Genomic DNA, 15,199 nt, shown 5'->3' with positions numbered 1-15,199 from the left:
TTGGGATACAAAGAGACACAATACGCTTATTGCAATACAACCTTCAGTTTCCAATATATTGCACATTGGTTTTGAAATGCCTTTTTTTGTTAATGTTTCGTTTTGTTTTGTTTTTTAACCTATCACGGAGTGGCTTTCGTATCATGATTTTTGTCATATTAAGAATCGCGTTTTACATGTAAATCATTCCAAGCGCTTCAAAAAACCACATTAAATGTTACGGAGCTTTACTTTTCGAGTGAGGCCATGTTAGCAAAAGTGGCGGCACGGGAGGAGGGCAAACAGCAGAAAAAGCTAATCGCAGTGTCTAAAGTAATTGATTATGTTAATTATTTACTGTAGTGCCAGCCTCCTTTAGCCAGACATGAAAAAAATAGAAAACAAATACCTGTTGTTGCATGTCAGGCCTCATGAAATAAACAAAGCATATGTCTTTAGAATTGAATGAGTTCAGGTTGATTTCAGGTTCTAACAGCTTTATGGTGCCACATGATTTTAAATTGCAAAAGTCAGGCTAAACTATTTAGAAGTAGACTTTTTCCTTTGGTTTGTTAAAACAAAGTCACACTTAATCATGTCTTATTTCCACTGAGTTACAAGTCCAAGTCTTCAAAACAAGGGAACTGATGGAGATGGGGATTCCACGTTGAATCATCACTATATAGTTTTAACTGTGATGTGGCGAAATGAGGAAAATCTCACAAAGTTAGCGAATCAAAGTTCCCTTTTGGAAAACTGTAACGATTGTAAATGTGTAGGTTGTTGGAAGTATTTGTTAAGAATAAAGCATGGGATAACGCTTGCTCACATTGAAGCTTGTTTATGATGTTTTCCATCAACAATGGCTCTTTTCACGGGGCGCCGAAAGAATGTCCCCAGTAATGAGATGCCATATGTTACTCTCTGACTTGTGTTTATCGAGTCCTCGTCGTGGCCTCAAGACTACCCTCGATGAGCCTACATTGCAAAGCACGTTTTGAAGCGCTGTCCGTCTCTCTCGTCCCAGGCATCGGACCGCGAGATGCACTGGGTGATCCGGATCTCGGTGGTAGTTGTCGGTGTGGCTGGCACTGGCCTCACCTTCTTGGACAGCAGCGTGCTGGTCTTCTGGCTCGTGGGCGTGGACATGTCCTACACCATCATGTTCCCTCAGCTGGTCTGCGTCCTCTTCTTCAAGGCGGCCAACGGCTACGGGGCAACCGTGGGACTGCTAATGGGAATCACCATGAGAATCCTGAGCGGCGAGCCCCTCGTCAACCTGCCGCCCATCATTCGCTTCCCTTACTGCCGGCTGAACGCCGAGGGCAAGCTTACTCAGTTCTTCCCCTTCCGCACTGTGATTATGCTCTCCTCGCTGGTCACCATCGTGCTGGTGTCTTGGCTGATGTCTCTTGCCTTCAACAGCGGCTTTTTGCCCGAGAAGTGGGACGTGTTCAAGGTCATTCGCAAGCAAAGCAAGCCTGTGGAAATGAGGACCACAGAAGACAATGAAGAGCTTGCCATATCCAAGCAGCTACTGGCCACCACCAGCTGCTGAGGCGCCACGTCGGCAAAAAAGGGCCGCGACGGGAGGCGGACATGTTTGTCTGCCCGACGGGTTCGTCGAGTGTCACTACCAGCCGGGGCTGAACCTTGTCAATGGAATCTGGACAGAATCTGTGACTGTCACATGCTGAACAGCCCGACATTGGCAAGATGTCCCCCGAATTCCTTAGCAGCCGTCCTTATTATCAGCTTCCTTCTAAAATCAGATAAACAGTACAAAATCTCAATTTAGCTTCTTCGTGTTAACTACCCATTAACCAGTGTAACGTAATGTGATGAATTAAAAACATCCAATTACAGCGCCTTTTTATCAGCTTATCACATCTCTGCAATGGACAGAAGGAGTGCAGCCTTTAACAATCATTTCCATTTGGAAAAGAAAAGTATGGAATTTATCATTTATTTTGTTTAACGGATTTTGGATTTGTACAGATTTGTAGAAATACATTTTGTCACGCTAGCAAAAGTATATGTTCCTTTTTGGATGCAAATGTAGTCCCTAGACTAAAGTACGCATGCAACACTATGGCCATCTGCACAAGAAAGGAAAATGTTCAGTCCAACTGAAAGAAGTCGTTTTCACCTCCCATATAACTGATGTCGCAGTCCTACAGGTTCTACAGATTGTTTTGCGGATTTTGCGAGATTGTTTTTGTTTTTTGCAACAATACTATCAAGTGTCACTTTGTTTTTCTTGCAACATTAGTCAAAATTGTCACTTTACAAAATATTGCAACAGACGATCATTAAGTGGAATACTCCGATTTAGCAGGGAGGTCGTGGAATTGACGACACTTTATTTGCATTGACATATGTAATGTTTTCATGTACCGCGATGAGCAGCTTGTGAACAACCTTCTCCTTGTTTCAGTCTGTCGCATCGTAGCCATATCCGTATGAAACAGAAAGGTACACTGATTGAAAAATAAACTTGACTGCCAATTGTTGTTGTTTGATCAAACGCAACCAGTACTGAATGTGAACACGTCCATAATGTGAATACACCATTCTCCTCAAGCAACTGCAATGTCAACAGCCGAGAAACCTCCCATTGTATTCTTTTCAACAATGCTGGGACAATGAGGGACTCCCCAGGTTGTCCCATCCTGTCTTGGCTGCCCTCCACGCAGTTCTGCACACGCCGGCTGTGCAAAAATGTGAGCAATCGAAACGCTACGTTGGGCTGGCATCTGTTTAACCTGTTTTGAAGTGTGCGCCTTTTGTCTGTTCCTTTCAACTGAGCCTTCACGTGGTTTCATTTCCTGTTTTGTTCTGTGCCTTCAAGCGTTTTCTCGCAAAAGGCACTTGTCTCAATCTAAACTACAATTTCCTTAAATATCAACTGGAAACTGGTTTGCCTCGCCTTCTAGAATTGATTTAGTTGAAGCCGTAGAACGGGTGCATGCAGATAATTATGTACTGGGCTCAAAAGCTAAGCGCGTGCTTCTGAATGCCGTTTAAAGCAAGTAGTCCAAATCTGCTTCCCAAAGACTTGTAGAATCCAAATAGAACTCGATGCATGCTATTTTTTCAAAAGCGAAAAGTGAGTTCTAAATGTAATATACTCTTGTACAGCCTAATCACAATTTGTACATTGACTTCTTTTATATCAAGGTGGCTTGCCATGCGTTAGTTTTAGATGAACAACACAAACGTGCCTTTTTATCTAATGAACAATGAGTCAAATTTGCCCTCGATTTTGCTGAAAAAATGAATGTAGACCTATGATCACTTTATATTCAAAGATTGGCCTTTTGATATGCCTGCACTTTCCAGCGGTGTTACAGCATTTTACATGCTGTTCCCACTACTGCCTAGCACTACATGCAACTAAAGATGTTTAGCCAGCAGTCCTTACCAGTGGACAAGTATGCCTTAAAAGTGTAAAAGTATTTGTGTGGCATTTATGTGATCACTTTTGGGGTGTTTCCAATGTTGAGGTTTTTCAAAGATCACCCATTAACGTCCTTGACTGGTTTAAGTTTTTTAGCCAGCAATGCGTTCTATTTTATTTCTCCCTACTTGTCTCTGTTTTTTTTTTTTTTTTTTTTTACTATTATGCATGTCAGTAACTATGTATGTATACTGAACTTTCGTGAAGGCTGTTCTCTCTTGCCACTTGGCAAGGTCCTACTTTATAATCGATTAATGTAAATCCCCATGGGGTGAGCTTCTGTCAGAATAAAAGCTGATCTAAAAATAATTCTTTGTTTTGTTTCTTTTTTGACATGATGCCAAGAGAATATGAACTGGTACCAGTGAAATATAAATGAATTGGTGGAGTATAACCTCCGTGTATGTATAAAGCCACCAAACAACTTTCAGGTTTCAAAAGACAGACTGAGTAGCAACTGAGAGCAATTTTTGTTGTTTTCTAAATCAAATATTGAAGAAAACAAGTTTTAAGGCATAATTTTATGGAATAATTTTGACTTAGTTTGAAATGCCTCAGTCCATTTACTAATGACATGTATACAGTGTATCAAAATATAATGTTATTGAATCAATTTTACATTAGCAAAACTATTAAGTTTGTAAGTATGCCTTGACTGCGGAAAGCAAATTTTTCGCCAGTAATATAGTCAATTCACAACACCTCTTGAATGCATAATGTGAAAAGCAAGAATGCATGCAGGGCCAGAATTTGACAGCAACTCCATGTTGAATTGGGGCTGGGCCATCCATGGTGTGTAGCTTGAAGGAGTTTAAATGAGAAATGTGAGAAGACATGAGAATTTCCAAAGCTGGAAAAGCATACATCTGCGTGCTTTTCTCTTTTACTCAGGAGAATATGGCTCATACAGGGAATTGATTTTCCAGCCAAGAAAGTGAGACCATGTCCAAAACTTACATTTCAAATGCTCTGAATTGTATATTGATTTTAGATACGTTAAAACCTAAAGTGTTGCAACACACATGCAGGGTAGCTGGATAACTATAGCTGCAATATCAAAGAAGTACGCTGAAAGCACAGTGAACCAGTTTTTATGACATCTACTGCACTGTTTTGAGGCCAAAATAATTAAAAGGCAAACGAGAAGTGCAAATTTCAAATTAAGAAATGATAGTTCGGGCAAGTGGCAGCCTGGTTCTCCCTTTCACCTCAGAAAGCTGAGGCTGTAGATTAGTTTTCAGCGCTGGTCTTATTGTGTCTAGTTTCCATGTCTTCCCTGTGCCTGTTTGGGTTTTCTCCAGGTACTCCGGTTTTCTGCCGCATTCCAAAAACATGCATGGTATCGAAACTGGACTCTCTAAATTCTCCTCGCTTGTGTTGGTGAGTATGAATGGTTGTCTTTGTGTGACCTTTGATTGGCTGGCAACCGGTTCAAGGTGTGCTGCGGCTACTGCTCAAAGACAGCTTGATTAGGTTCCAACAGATCCGCAACACTTGTGAGGATAAGCAGTCAAGACAATGGATAGAATATGCGCAGTCACATATAGGAATTTTACAGGGCAAGTATTGTTAATTTCTTATCTAGATTCCAATTGTAATAAATTGTCATTTCAATTGTTAACATCATGTTTGGTCAGCCACAAGCTTCACTCTAATTAGACTCCTGGGCGCTGCTAATATAACCACTGCTCTCCATGAGACTACAGCCAAAGGGAATGGGAAAGGAAGGGGACAACAATACAGTTACTGTATAAGGTTTGATCATTTAAGTAAATATGTGTACTGCAGTAGTTCGACTTCCGAGGAGTGCCCGTGGCAAATGCATTTATAGTTAACTCGTCTGTCTGGCATGCAGGAAACCTTCACAGCGCATCTCTCCGCAATATAGCTTTTTTTTTTTTTTTGTATTTTTTTTTTAATTAAAAAAAATCAATCCGCAATGCATTGAGGGTGCGACAAGGGATGTGTGAAGTTGCGGGGGATCACCGTATTTGCAATTATCCAATTCAAAGCCTTTTTTTTTTTTCAATGATAACACAACCTAAACATTCGTACGTTTTTCTATAATGAACTTCTAAACTCTATGTGACTTGGAACTGTAGTTTAGCAAGCTCAGCAGCTGTTTTATGTTTGCGTTAATTTCAAGTAGGATGTTTGTGAAGAGAAAGTCAGCTCTCACTTTGCTTTCATTCTATTTATAAAAGGTGGCGCAATCAACAAACGCCTCGAATAAAAAGAAGCAAGCTCAGGTTTCATAGCATCTGCTGCTGTTGATCCCCAGCTTGTATCAAGTGCCCTGAATGACGATTATTTCCCTGGAAAGGACCTATCACACAAAATCAACATCCACATATTTTTTCTAGGTCCAACTGCTGATTTGAAAATGATCTCTTTGTTTGACGTTTCTATTCTTAATTATAATTTAATGTAATCATGTACTAAAGCAAGTCATGCCACAAACAAGAGGGCGTTAAACACGCCTTTGTTTACATGCAAGATTTTGACAGTATGGCAAACTGGGATTTAGAGGGAATGGTTTGAAAAGCCTTGGATGCTTAGTGTCTAGTAAAAACGTAAGCAAAAGAAAAGCAGTCCTGTATGGCACAGAGTTCTTCGAGATGTTTTTTTTTTTTTTTTTTTCAATGCTTCCTTCTGCATTCTCCCTCAGACATACTCAATGGTGTTCATGTCTGGTGCCTGCCTGGTTTACCAGTCCTGGAGTGCCACGATCTTATTTGACTTGATGTAAAGATGGATGTATGCAATGGAGCTCCCGCCTGCTGCAAAATCTGACCCCATTTATGGTTGGGAACGTCAGAGGTGGCTAATCCTTCTTGATATTTTAGGCTATACAGATTGCCTTCCACTCTGCAAATACCCCACCCCATAGTGTATGTAACCCCATCAACATTTTTTTTTTTTTACTTGGATCCATGCAAGCTCCAGTAGGACTGTTACCACCTTTACACCTTTAATCTACCTTTTGCTACTTTTTCAGGGTCCTTCCTTTGAGCAGTCTTTGGGCCTTGACAATGCTGCACATTTTTTTTAATCGTCTTTTGTTTAATCCTGGTTTCAGGGCACTGATTTGACCAGACTGAGGCCTTGTCTACACAAAACAAGGGCTATTTAAACACAAATTAATTCTCCCCTCTCTGTGTGTAAATAAAATAAATTAAAAAAAAAATCTACAGATAGGGCAAGCCGGAGATATTTAAGAACCCCTGCTACATGTAGACTATGCCTGAACTTCATAAACTGTTCTGGTTGACACACTGATTTGAGGTGGTGAGGCCTGGCAGAACACTTCTGTCGTGCAAAAGGGTCCTGAGCAGTTGTTTTGCAGAAAAAAAAAAAAAAAAAAAATCAAAAAACCTTTCTCAATCTTTTTCTCAGTCATTGCACTTGATGGTGAGACGCACTGAAAATGTCGATCAAACACCTCAGCAGTGGAACTGGTCTTCACCCTTTTGATGAAAAATGCTTTGATCTAAGAGTGAATAAGCTGCAGTTGATGTGATGCTCTGGTGTGCTGGGGTTGCTTTTATACACATTTACACACACACACACTATTTGATTGATCAATGATTGATCACAGATGAAAATGTAATTGAGAATTGGGAGCATTATGACAAGGCTTGTCTTTGCAAAAACGAACCCTGCACTTTATCAAGCTGTGAACATTAGAATCAGCAGAACTGTTTAGCTATGAAAGATTGCTTTGAAAGATGTTGGGATTGAGATTTTCCGTTTTAGTCTGTAAAAATTATAGAAATATAATTGGCGGGTCCTTAAAGTCAACATGTATCTGAGCGAGTTGTGGATTTTGGGTGGTACATTGTGGCTAATGTGTTTTTTTTTATGCAACGAATTCTTAAAATATAACAAATGAAATATAGTGAAAAGCAACAAAGAAAATTGGGTTTAGACCATCTTAACTGCTGAAAAGGGGATGTTTTTTGTTTTTGTTTCAGTTTTCAACATGCATAGCCTGTTCTGGTGCAATGCAGTTAAGTTTTGCTAAGTTTTAATTACATTTGGCTGAATGTGTGCACCAATTGTAACCAAGGAGAGTCACCAGGATGTCTTGAAGAGACAGGTAAGACTTTTCTTCAACAAACGGCTGGAAGCAGGTTCTAAATGACCGACTACGATGTGTTTTGTGTGACCCAGAGAACATTTTTAGGTAAGCACAGTGCTTTGACTTGGTGCATGACGATATTTAGTGTTAACAGCACCACAATGATTTTCTTCATCGCACTCTAACATTCTTTCATGGACATGGAATATATTGCATGACTTATTTGCTGAGAAATATATCACTTTTGTTATCATGGTTATTCAGTTTATTATGAAATATGAGGTACTTTAGTGGCAATATTTCTAATCCCCAAGTAAGACACCTGGCTCCCTTAAAATCTGCCTCATTGTGCAGATAGCACACTTCTTTCATTATGTCATCCGAGTGCACTAGTGATAGGACTTTTGGCTCTTTAAAGGGTTATTTCAAGAATAGTTCACTAAAAATAAATGTAAAGACTAGTTCTGGTCTAAAACCTTTAATGTCGGGGTGGTCTAGTCTTAAGCAGTTCATGGGCAGTACTTACTTTTGAGACAGAATAAAGTGAGTTGTTTGATCAGGCGGGGCTGGTACTGAGAACGCAGGGTGATCAGGAATGCTCAAAGATGTGAAAATTGAGGAGAACACAAATTTGGGGGTACTTATGGATTCTAGTGGAGCTTTATAATAGCATTTTAATATGCGCTGAAAATGCCTTGAGACATGACGGCAAGGCTCTGCATTCACAGCCCCGCGTACTCTTTTTGTGTTGCGGTTATCACGCTACTTGACTTGACCTTTGAGTTGCAAACTGCAATGACCCCCACCTAACCGCACCCTCCCAGCATTCACCCAAGAACAATCGTTAGTCATTCATATGTAAATACAGCATTTTTCTTTCAGTATTTGTGTGATTAGACCAGTCCTTCTCAAATAGCGAGGCGGGCACCCTTCAGGGGGCGGGAGGCCAAGTCGGAGGGGGCACGAATGACCCCAGGGAAAAGGCTTTGTTTTTGCCATGTGTAGTGTAATTGCAATTAAGTAGGGATCGACATTTTTATCCAGGCACTTTGATGTGTCTGGTTATTTTTTTCTGTTTTAGACGAACCTGTAACCTGTATAAACGCTGTGAAAAGTAATTAACAGTTGTTGAAAGTTGATATTTATATAGATTTTTTTGTACATGTTAAAAAGGATACCGTTTTAAGCATACTTATACGGTTTTTATAGATAATTAGATGTGAATCAGTGGAAGTCAACAGCATATGTTAGCCATAAAAATGTCTTTTAAAAACAGTGATAGTTTGACAGCGACACAGAGGGAGTTCTGATTTTTTCACAGTTTAGGACGTAATGGTGCTGTTCCATCAAATCACACAATACAATGCAACAAGAATAAAATAAAGAAAAACCCAACAGGACAACAAAGAAGTGCTCATACTACAAACAACATTTACCTGTTTGTCTTACGGAGCCCACGGCATTCAATTAGTGAGTTTAATATTTTTTTAATTTTTATAAGAATTTTCAAAAACTTTTCAAATACTTTTTTATTTTAAAGTTTAATTTTTCAATAATGCAGTGGTACAAGAGGACACCATCTAAAAGACGTAATTTAAAAAAAAAAGAAAGATTAGTCATTTATTCTTAAAAGGCATGTTTAGAGGTTTCACTTACTATAAATAAAATATTTTACCTCCATCACTCTTGTTTTGGGGGTCACCCTGTATTTCCCTGCATGCAGGGGTCACCAACTCCGGTCTTCAAGGACACCTATCCAGCAAATTTTTGGTGCAACTCTACTCCAATGCCCCTTATTCAAATAATCAGCTCATTCGGAAGCTCTGCAGAAGCTTGATAATAATCCTTATCATTTAAATCTGATGGATTCGAGGAGGGTTACATGGAAAACATGCTGGATACGTGCCCTCAAGGAGTGGAGTTGTTGAACAGTGCCGCTTTTGCTTCAGCCCTCCCAGATGTGTTGTGAAACACACAGCTTGTAGGCTACTTAATTATGGTTACTCCTGACCGTTTCTCAAGCAATAGTTAGCAACACTTAGTCTGAAACTTTTTTTTAGCCCTCATTCTCCTTCCAATCATTGACTTGAAGTGGGCTCAACAGGGCTACAGCTGCACCAGTGGATGATTGACCAGCGACCAGTCCAGCGTTTAGGATGCCTTGTGACTAAAGCCAGCTGTGTTAGCTAGGACCAAATGCTATCACTTTGCAGGGTAAAGTAACGGTTATTGATGCTGGTAGTTATTTAGAAAAAATGGTCACAAACACATCTGTTCCCATCCCAGTCTAAAAAATGTCTGTCACCATAAAAGGTCTGGCAAAGTATGGGTCATGTAACATGCACGTAATATAAAACACATGTTGAGGTCACTGCTGAGATCAGCACGAGAAAGGCTGGGGATCATATACGTTTAGAATGATTAACTGCAGCCCGATTGCTTACGTGTGTCACTTTATCAAAGCTTAAATCTGACAATATTTCCGAACTCATTGTCGTAACATTTTATTTTATTCGTTGATTGATTGATTGATCTAACCACTCACAAGAATAAAGCAGCTGCCAATACTGTATAATAAAAATGAACATATTTGCAATCAATGCTTTTTCTACAGACGGTGTAGTAGACTGTCCCAAAGATCCTGACGTTGGTCATTATTTATTATTTAGCACATGACTATATTTTAGATTCATGGCCACAAATGGTTAACCTTAGTACTATTTTTGTTACAGGATAGGTTTTCAAACTTACAGACAGGCCTCTCTTTGAACCGTCACCTTATCCTAGTAGAAGAATTGTCTCATGAATTATCTTTGAAGCTACATTGTCTGGTGCTATGTGACTGGCACTGTCAAATCGTTGTCCAAAAGATCCTAACGACGGATACAAATATTACATTTAGATCACGCTTTCCCTTGCCTACAGGAGGTCCCCGGGACCCCTCTCTGGAGCCATGCTGGGAGATGACCTTGCGCCTGGGTCGGCACCCATGGAACCTGGACAGAGTGAATTCAAAAGGACTGGGTCTGTTAAGCCACTGAATCGAAGTGGCAGCTAAACGTTGTGAGGAAGTCAACCAGTCCTTCAAAATAAACTGACTTCTGATGCAAGTAACATGACGTGCTTTGGAACGCTTTTATTTTGGAGTTCGTCCCGGAAACATGATCATGTTTACACAGTGTTGTTCTGAAATGAAGTTCAAATTGTCAATGTCTTTTTTCAATTGAAGTTCTTTTTTTTTTCTTAATTGCATTTTTTCTTGATTGTTCCTGAGCAAAATAGCTAGGCAGTCGACCTAAGTGGAGCTTGCAAGGGATCGCCACCGACTGGTGCGTTGGTGCTAATGGTGCGGGAGGCTGTCTGTCACATCATCACACATTATGTCCGGATCCCGATCTTGACCCCTCCCCCTGGATGAGTTAGATGGGGATGGAAAGGTCGGGCATTCTCTCAAATCATAATTGCTAGAACACATTTTCAAAATTCAGATTTGGAAACTTATTGGTACCGTTTCTTTGATTTGGACGAGTCCTCTTGATGACCTCGTATTCATGCCTGCTAAACTTGAGCAGTTGATCTGACATGTCACCCACTCATTCAGTCATTTGAGACCTGACACCTGAGTCATGCCAAAGACTTCTTGGAGAGGACACAACCCCGCTCATAGCCTCTTTTAAACAGGCACAAAATCCTTTCATCCTCATTTAGATCAATTATTCATATAATCCATCCAATCCATCTTCAATCCATCTATTTTATTTACCGGCTCCAGAATAAATGGTCTGTATGTGAATAATTATGATATTAGGAGCAATTTGCTTGAAAGATTAACTCACATTTGCTACTTATCATACTATTGGGTGCCCTTACAATCCTTCCATCCGTTTTCTAAACAGTTTTGAAGGTCCTCGCTCAGGTCAATCTGGTGTGATCGCAAGCAAACCATTAATAAGGGGGAGGGGGGCAAAATGTTTTCTCACTCCTAGGGTGGACTCCAGTGAGTGGTTTCTAAGTCATATGATTAATGTACAGTGAATGATGCCTTTCTGATCTAGACAATATTTTTTCTCCATGAATAATTATTGCGACTAATGAAAGATGTGTTGTAGAGCAAACTAACACCATTACATAGAATTATCATATGTAAAAGCATAGAAGATTGCATACCCTTCAAATACTTTAGGACCTATCCGTTTTGTCTGTGTATCTATCCCCTTTCCTGTTCCTGTCGGCGTTGGCACTGTGCCATAGACTTCTCGGAGTGGCTAGCATAAGGCTGTTTTCATTGGCCTAGAAGTTGATTTATGACTCAGTACTGTAGTTTTCCTGCAATGTAAAAATGTCCCCGGTTGATGCAAAAATCATGCAGTAGCCCTTTATGGTCAAATAAAGACATTGTCGTAACTTTAACAACTACAGTAACTTTCTGCAGACACTTTGTGACTTTTGTGATCTTAGCCAAGTAAGGTCCTACAGTGTTGCTTCAGCCCTTCAGGTGAAGTATGGTTGGCATCTGTTTTTATATATGGATCATGTAATATATTAATATTCTAACTATATTGGGATGATGGGTGACAATAATTGATTGTAAAAACTTGGCTTTGGAACCACAGGATGCCTAATGCAGTTCCTGCTATCAAACAATGTATGGGGATAAGAAGTGATAAAAGCTGGAAAAATGTCAGTTTGCTGTTTGGAGACCATGAAAACCATCAGAAAGCTAAAGGGCTGTCTAACAGCCAAACTCCTCACAACACTGTTTGTGCATGGCCCCTGGCATTCATCCATTATGGAATAGGCATTTTGTGCATAGTTTCAATATACTGTAACTGAATGTCAAATAGAATTTGGCATTGACGTCTTAATCAAGGGCCGATGTTGTTCATCTACGTGTAGAAAGGCTGCCACCGGTTTGCGATACATACAGGCACACTCCCAGCGCTGCTTTGTCCAGTACTTTTCCACTCACTGAGCCATGCGTCCGCATGTGAGTGCGAGTATGCATGTGCAAGGGGTGAACTTAGGGGCGAGTGGGCTTTTGCAGGGAGAAAAAAGAAAACAGTTGGACTTGCTATATGTTAGACAGGAAAAGCAACCCCCTTACCCCCCAAATTGTGCAAAAATGAAGGGCTGTGTGGTGTTGTGTGCAGTTACACATCCCTCTTGGAGGATACAAGAGACCTCAACAACATGAGTGGCAGAGAAGGTGTTGGTTGTCGCTGTTATAGGACCATTCATCAATATGACATTCACAAGAGAGCGTTAGAGAGCACAGCCACATGCCTTTCTCTGTAGGGGGAACTATGCATGATGATGCATGGCTTTGTCCATTCCAACACCACTTCTCAGAACCTTGTATTAACGTGATGCCATACAGTTGCACTTTCCACTGACAAGACATTTGTAAATTCAGACAAACCTCTGGTAAATACTAAAACACCTTGCCAACTTTGTATTTCTTTGAAACGTGTCACCAAAGTTTTCCTTTCGAAACCCTGACCGATTTAAAAACAGGCTAGTTCCAAACGATTTAATAGCAGTTTGAGTGCTCCTGAGCGTGGATCATTGTCACATTACTGATGAACCACCAACAACAATTAAAAAGCTCTTTCTTAAGGCCGTGTAAATTCACTGTAATAGGATCTGGTGTGATCATTTGGACACTACACGTTTGATATTAATACAGAGAAGAAGCGCCATTTCAGATCGACAAATTCTTAAAAGTATGACAGGAATGTGCATGTATCCTTTGTAGGTGCAGGGGCATCATTACTAAGTAATAATATGAAAGTTGCAATAATTTAGATAATATTGAGTATGATTTCAGACAAATGACAACTTTTGATGCCAGGATGCTGCTTGTTTTGCAAACCATCATTTGAAAGAAAACTGGTGCCGTGCACTGTACGTAAATAGGCTGACAAACCTATACATGTACAATATAAAACAACTATAAAACGTGTGTGAGGCAAGCTCCAACCTGGACTATTTGTCTGCCAATCACAAGGGCCTCACATAGTCACACTTATCTGCAAGTTCAAACCACGAGACTCGGCAGACTCCGCAGAAGATATGGCCTGTTATTCCCCGAGACGAAGTCGCAGCATTAGTGACATCTTGTGCAACATATCCTACATTACAACTGTTACGATCCAGTTTTTCTGAGTCGCTTTGCTACTTTGCTCCGAAAACTACTTCAATCTTTACATTTTTTCACTAGTGCGCATGCTGCCAAAAAAAAAACAAACAGTTTCTAATCCTTTGCACAAGTTGCAAATGTCGGCAAATTCATGCAAATGATTATGGACAAGTATCTTAATTTATACATTGCTTGTCATGGTGATCAAAACATATTTTGATAAGGTTGAATTGTTTCTGTGTCCACAACATTTTGGCATCGCCACAACAAAGGTCTTTACATTGCAAAATGATTGGCCAAATCATCATGTCAACCACATATTAAGTATACAGTATTTCCATTCGTTTTTTTCCCTGTTGAATCTTTACTTTATCAAAGGGAAATGCGCAAAGCATGAGATTAGACAGGTTTCTGAAAAAAAAAAATGATCGCAAGAAATTATATTTTGTGATGTGGCTAAGAACATCCGATGTGGGTAGACTAAGCAGTAATTCCAACAATGGATGTAGGTGTCCCGCAGAGCGGTATACTACTTTCTCACTCCAACTTTTTTCATGCTGCGTCCTGTATTCATGCTGTATTTTCCTTTCTGTATTAAAACAAGATGCTCTGTCAAGAATCTCAATGCAAACACTAAAAACGTAAACCGTCGTTCTGACCAATATTTTATGGTAAATGGCCTTTCCGGTAAATACTTGCACCAGTTCTATCTAAGGAGTAAGATTCTCTTCCGAAAGACGTGTACTGTTTAACCATTCGTATGAGTACGACTCTGTATTGTGTTGAGTTTGAATTGTGTCTGAATGAATACAGTACGACTCTAAACTGTGTGTGTGCGTGTGCCTGCGTGTTCGCATGTTTTCGTAACTACGAATTCAAAACGTGCTAGTGTAAAGTATTTTGAGCGGGACCTTCAACTCTCATTTGCACGACTTTGACTCTTGACGACTTCACACTTGTGCACGAATCCCTAGTGTGGATTAACGTTTTTGTATGCGTGACTGATTTCAGTTGGGGTTTGAGTTGAATATGCAAAATAGATAGCCATCCGGGCTGCCATAAATCCGGGCTGCCATAAATCAATCAGAGAACGGCAAACAATGAGTTTTCAAAAGCACATCAAGTTAAGGATAATATCTGCACATTTTTAGTGATGCTCAAAGGAAACTTTAGTGGCAATTTGGGTCAGTTTTACGGTCGTTTTACGGAAGCATTTGTAACAGCTATGAACCCCTCCTGGTAGAAACAAACACTGCAGCTGATATGTAAGAAACCCTTTCCCATACCTTGGCGTGACGCCATTGTAATTTGCATATTCAACTCCAACCCAATAGATATATGTCATTCCATCCAAAGACGGAAATCCACACAAGACATTTGTACACAGACGTGAAGTCGTGTCTCGCTATGAGTCATAGTCGTGAAAATGAGAGTTGAATTACAAATACTTTGCACTCGCAAGTTTCAATAGGTAGGAAAAAAGAAAGCGGAACAAATCGTTTCACACACGTTTTGTATACAGGTTTTCATTCCGGCATGG

The 15,199-nt window shown here is 40.1% G+C and overlaps 1 protein-coding gene across 3 annotated transcripts in view; it reads left to right on the top strand.

Annotated features, from left to right (window-relative positions):
* LOC148420811 (high affinity choline transporter 1-like) overlaps positions 1–3,748 on the top strand; it is a 29,084-nt gene extending 25,336 nt beyond the window's left edge. For all 3 annotated transcript variants that reach the window (XM_088419996.1, XM_088419997.1, XM_088419994.1), the window contains one exon: positions 1,007–3,748. In XM_088419996.1, coding sequence (XP_088276122.1) covers positions 1,007–1,537 — 531 coding nt within the window. In that variant the 3' untranslated portion in view covers positions 1,538–3,748. The remainder of the gene's footprint in view (positions 1–1,006) is intronic.
* Positions 3,749–15,199: the final 11,451 nt, after the last annotated feature.

This window comes from Hippichthys cyanospilos, chromosome 7 (genome assembly GCF_059441005.1).
Source record: "Hippichthys cyanospilos isolate Australia breed blue-spotted pipefish chromosome 7, RoL_Hcya_1.0, whole genome shotgun sequence".
Lineage (NCBI taxonomy): Eukaryota > Metazoa > Chordata > Actinopteri > Syngnathiformes > Syngnathidae > Hippichthys > Hippichthys cyanospilos.
Note: the sequence above shows the minus strand (reverse complement) of the source record. Positions and strands in the feature narration are given on the sequence as shown.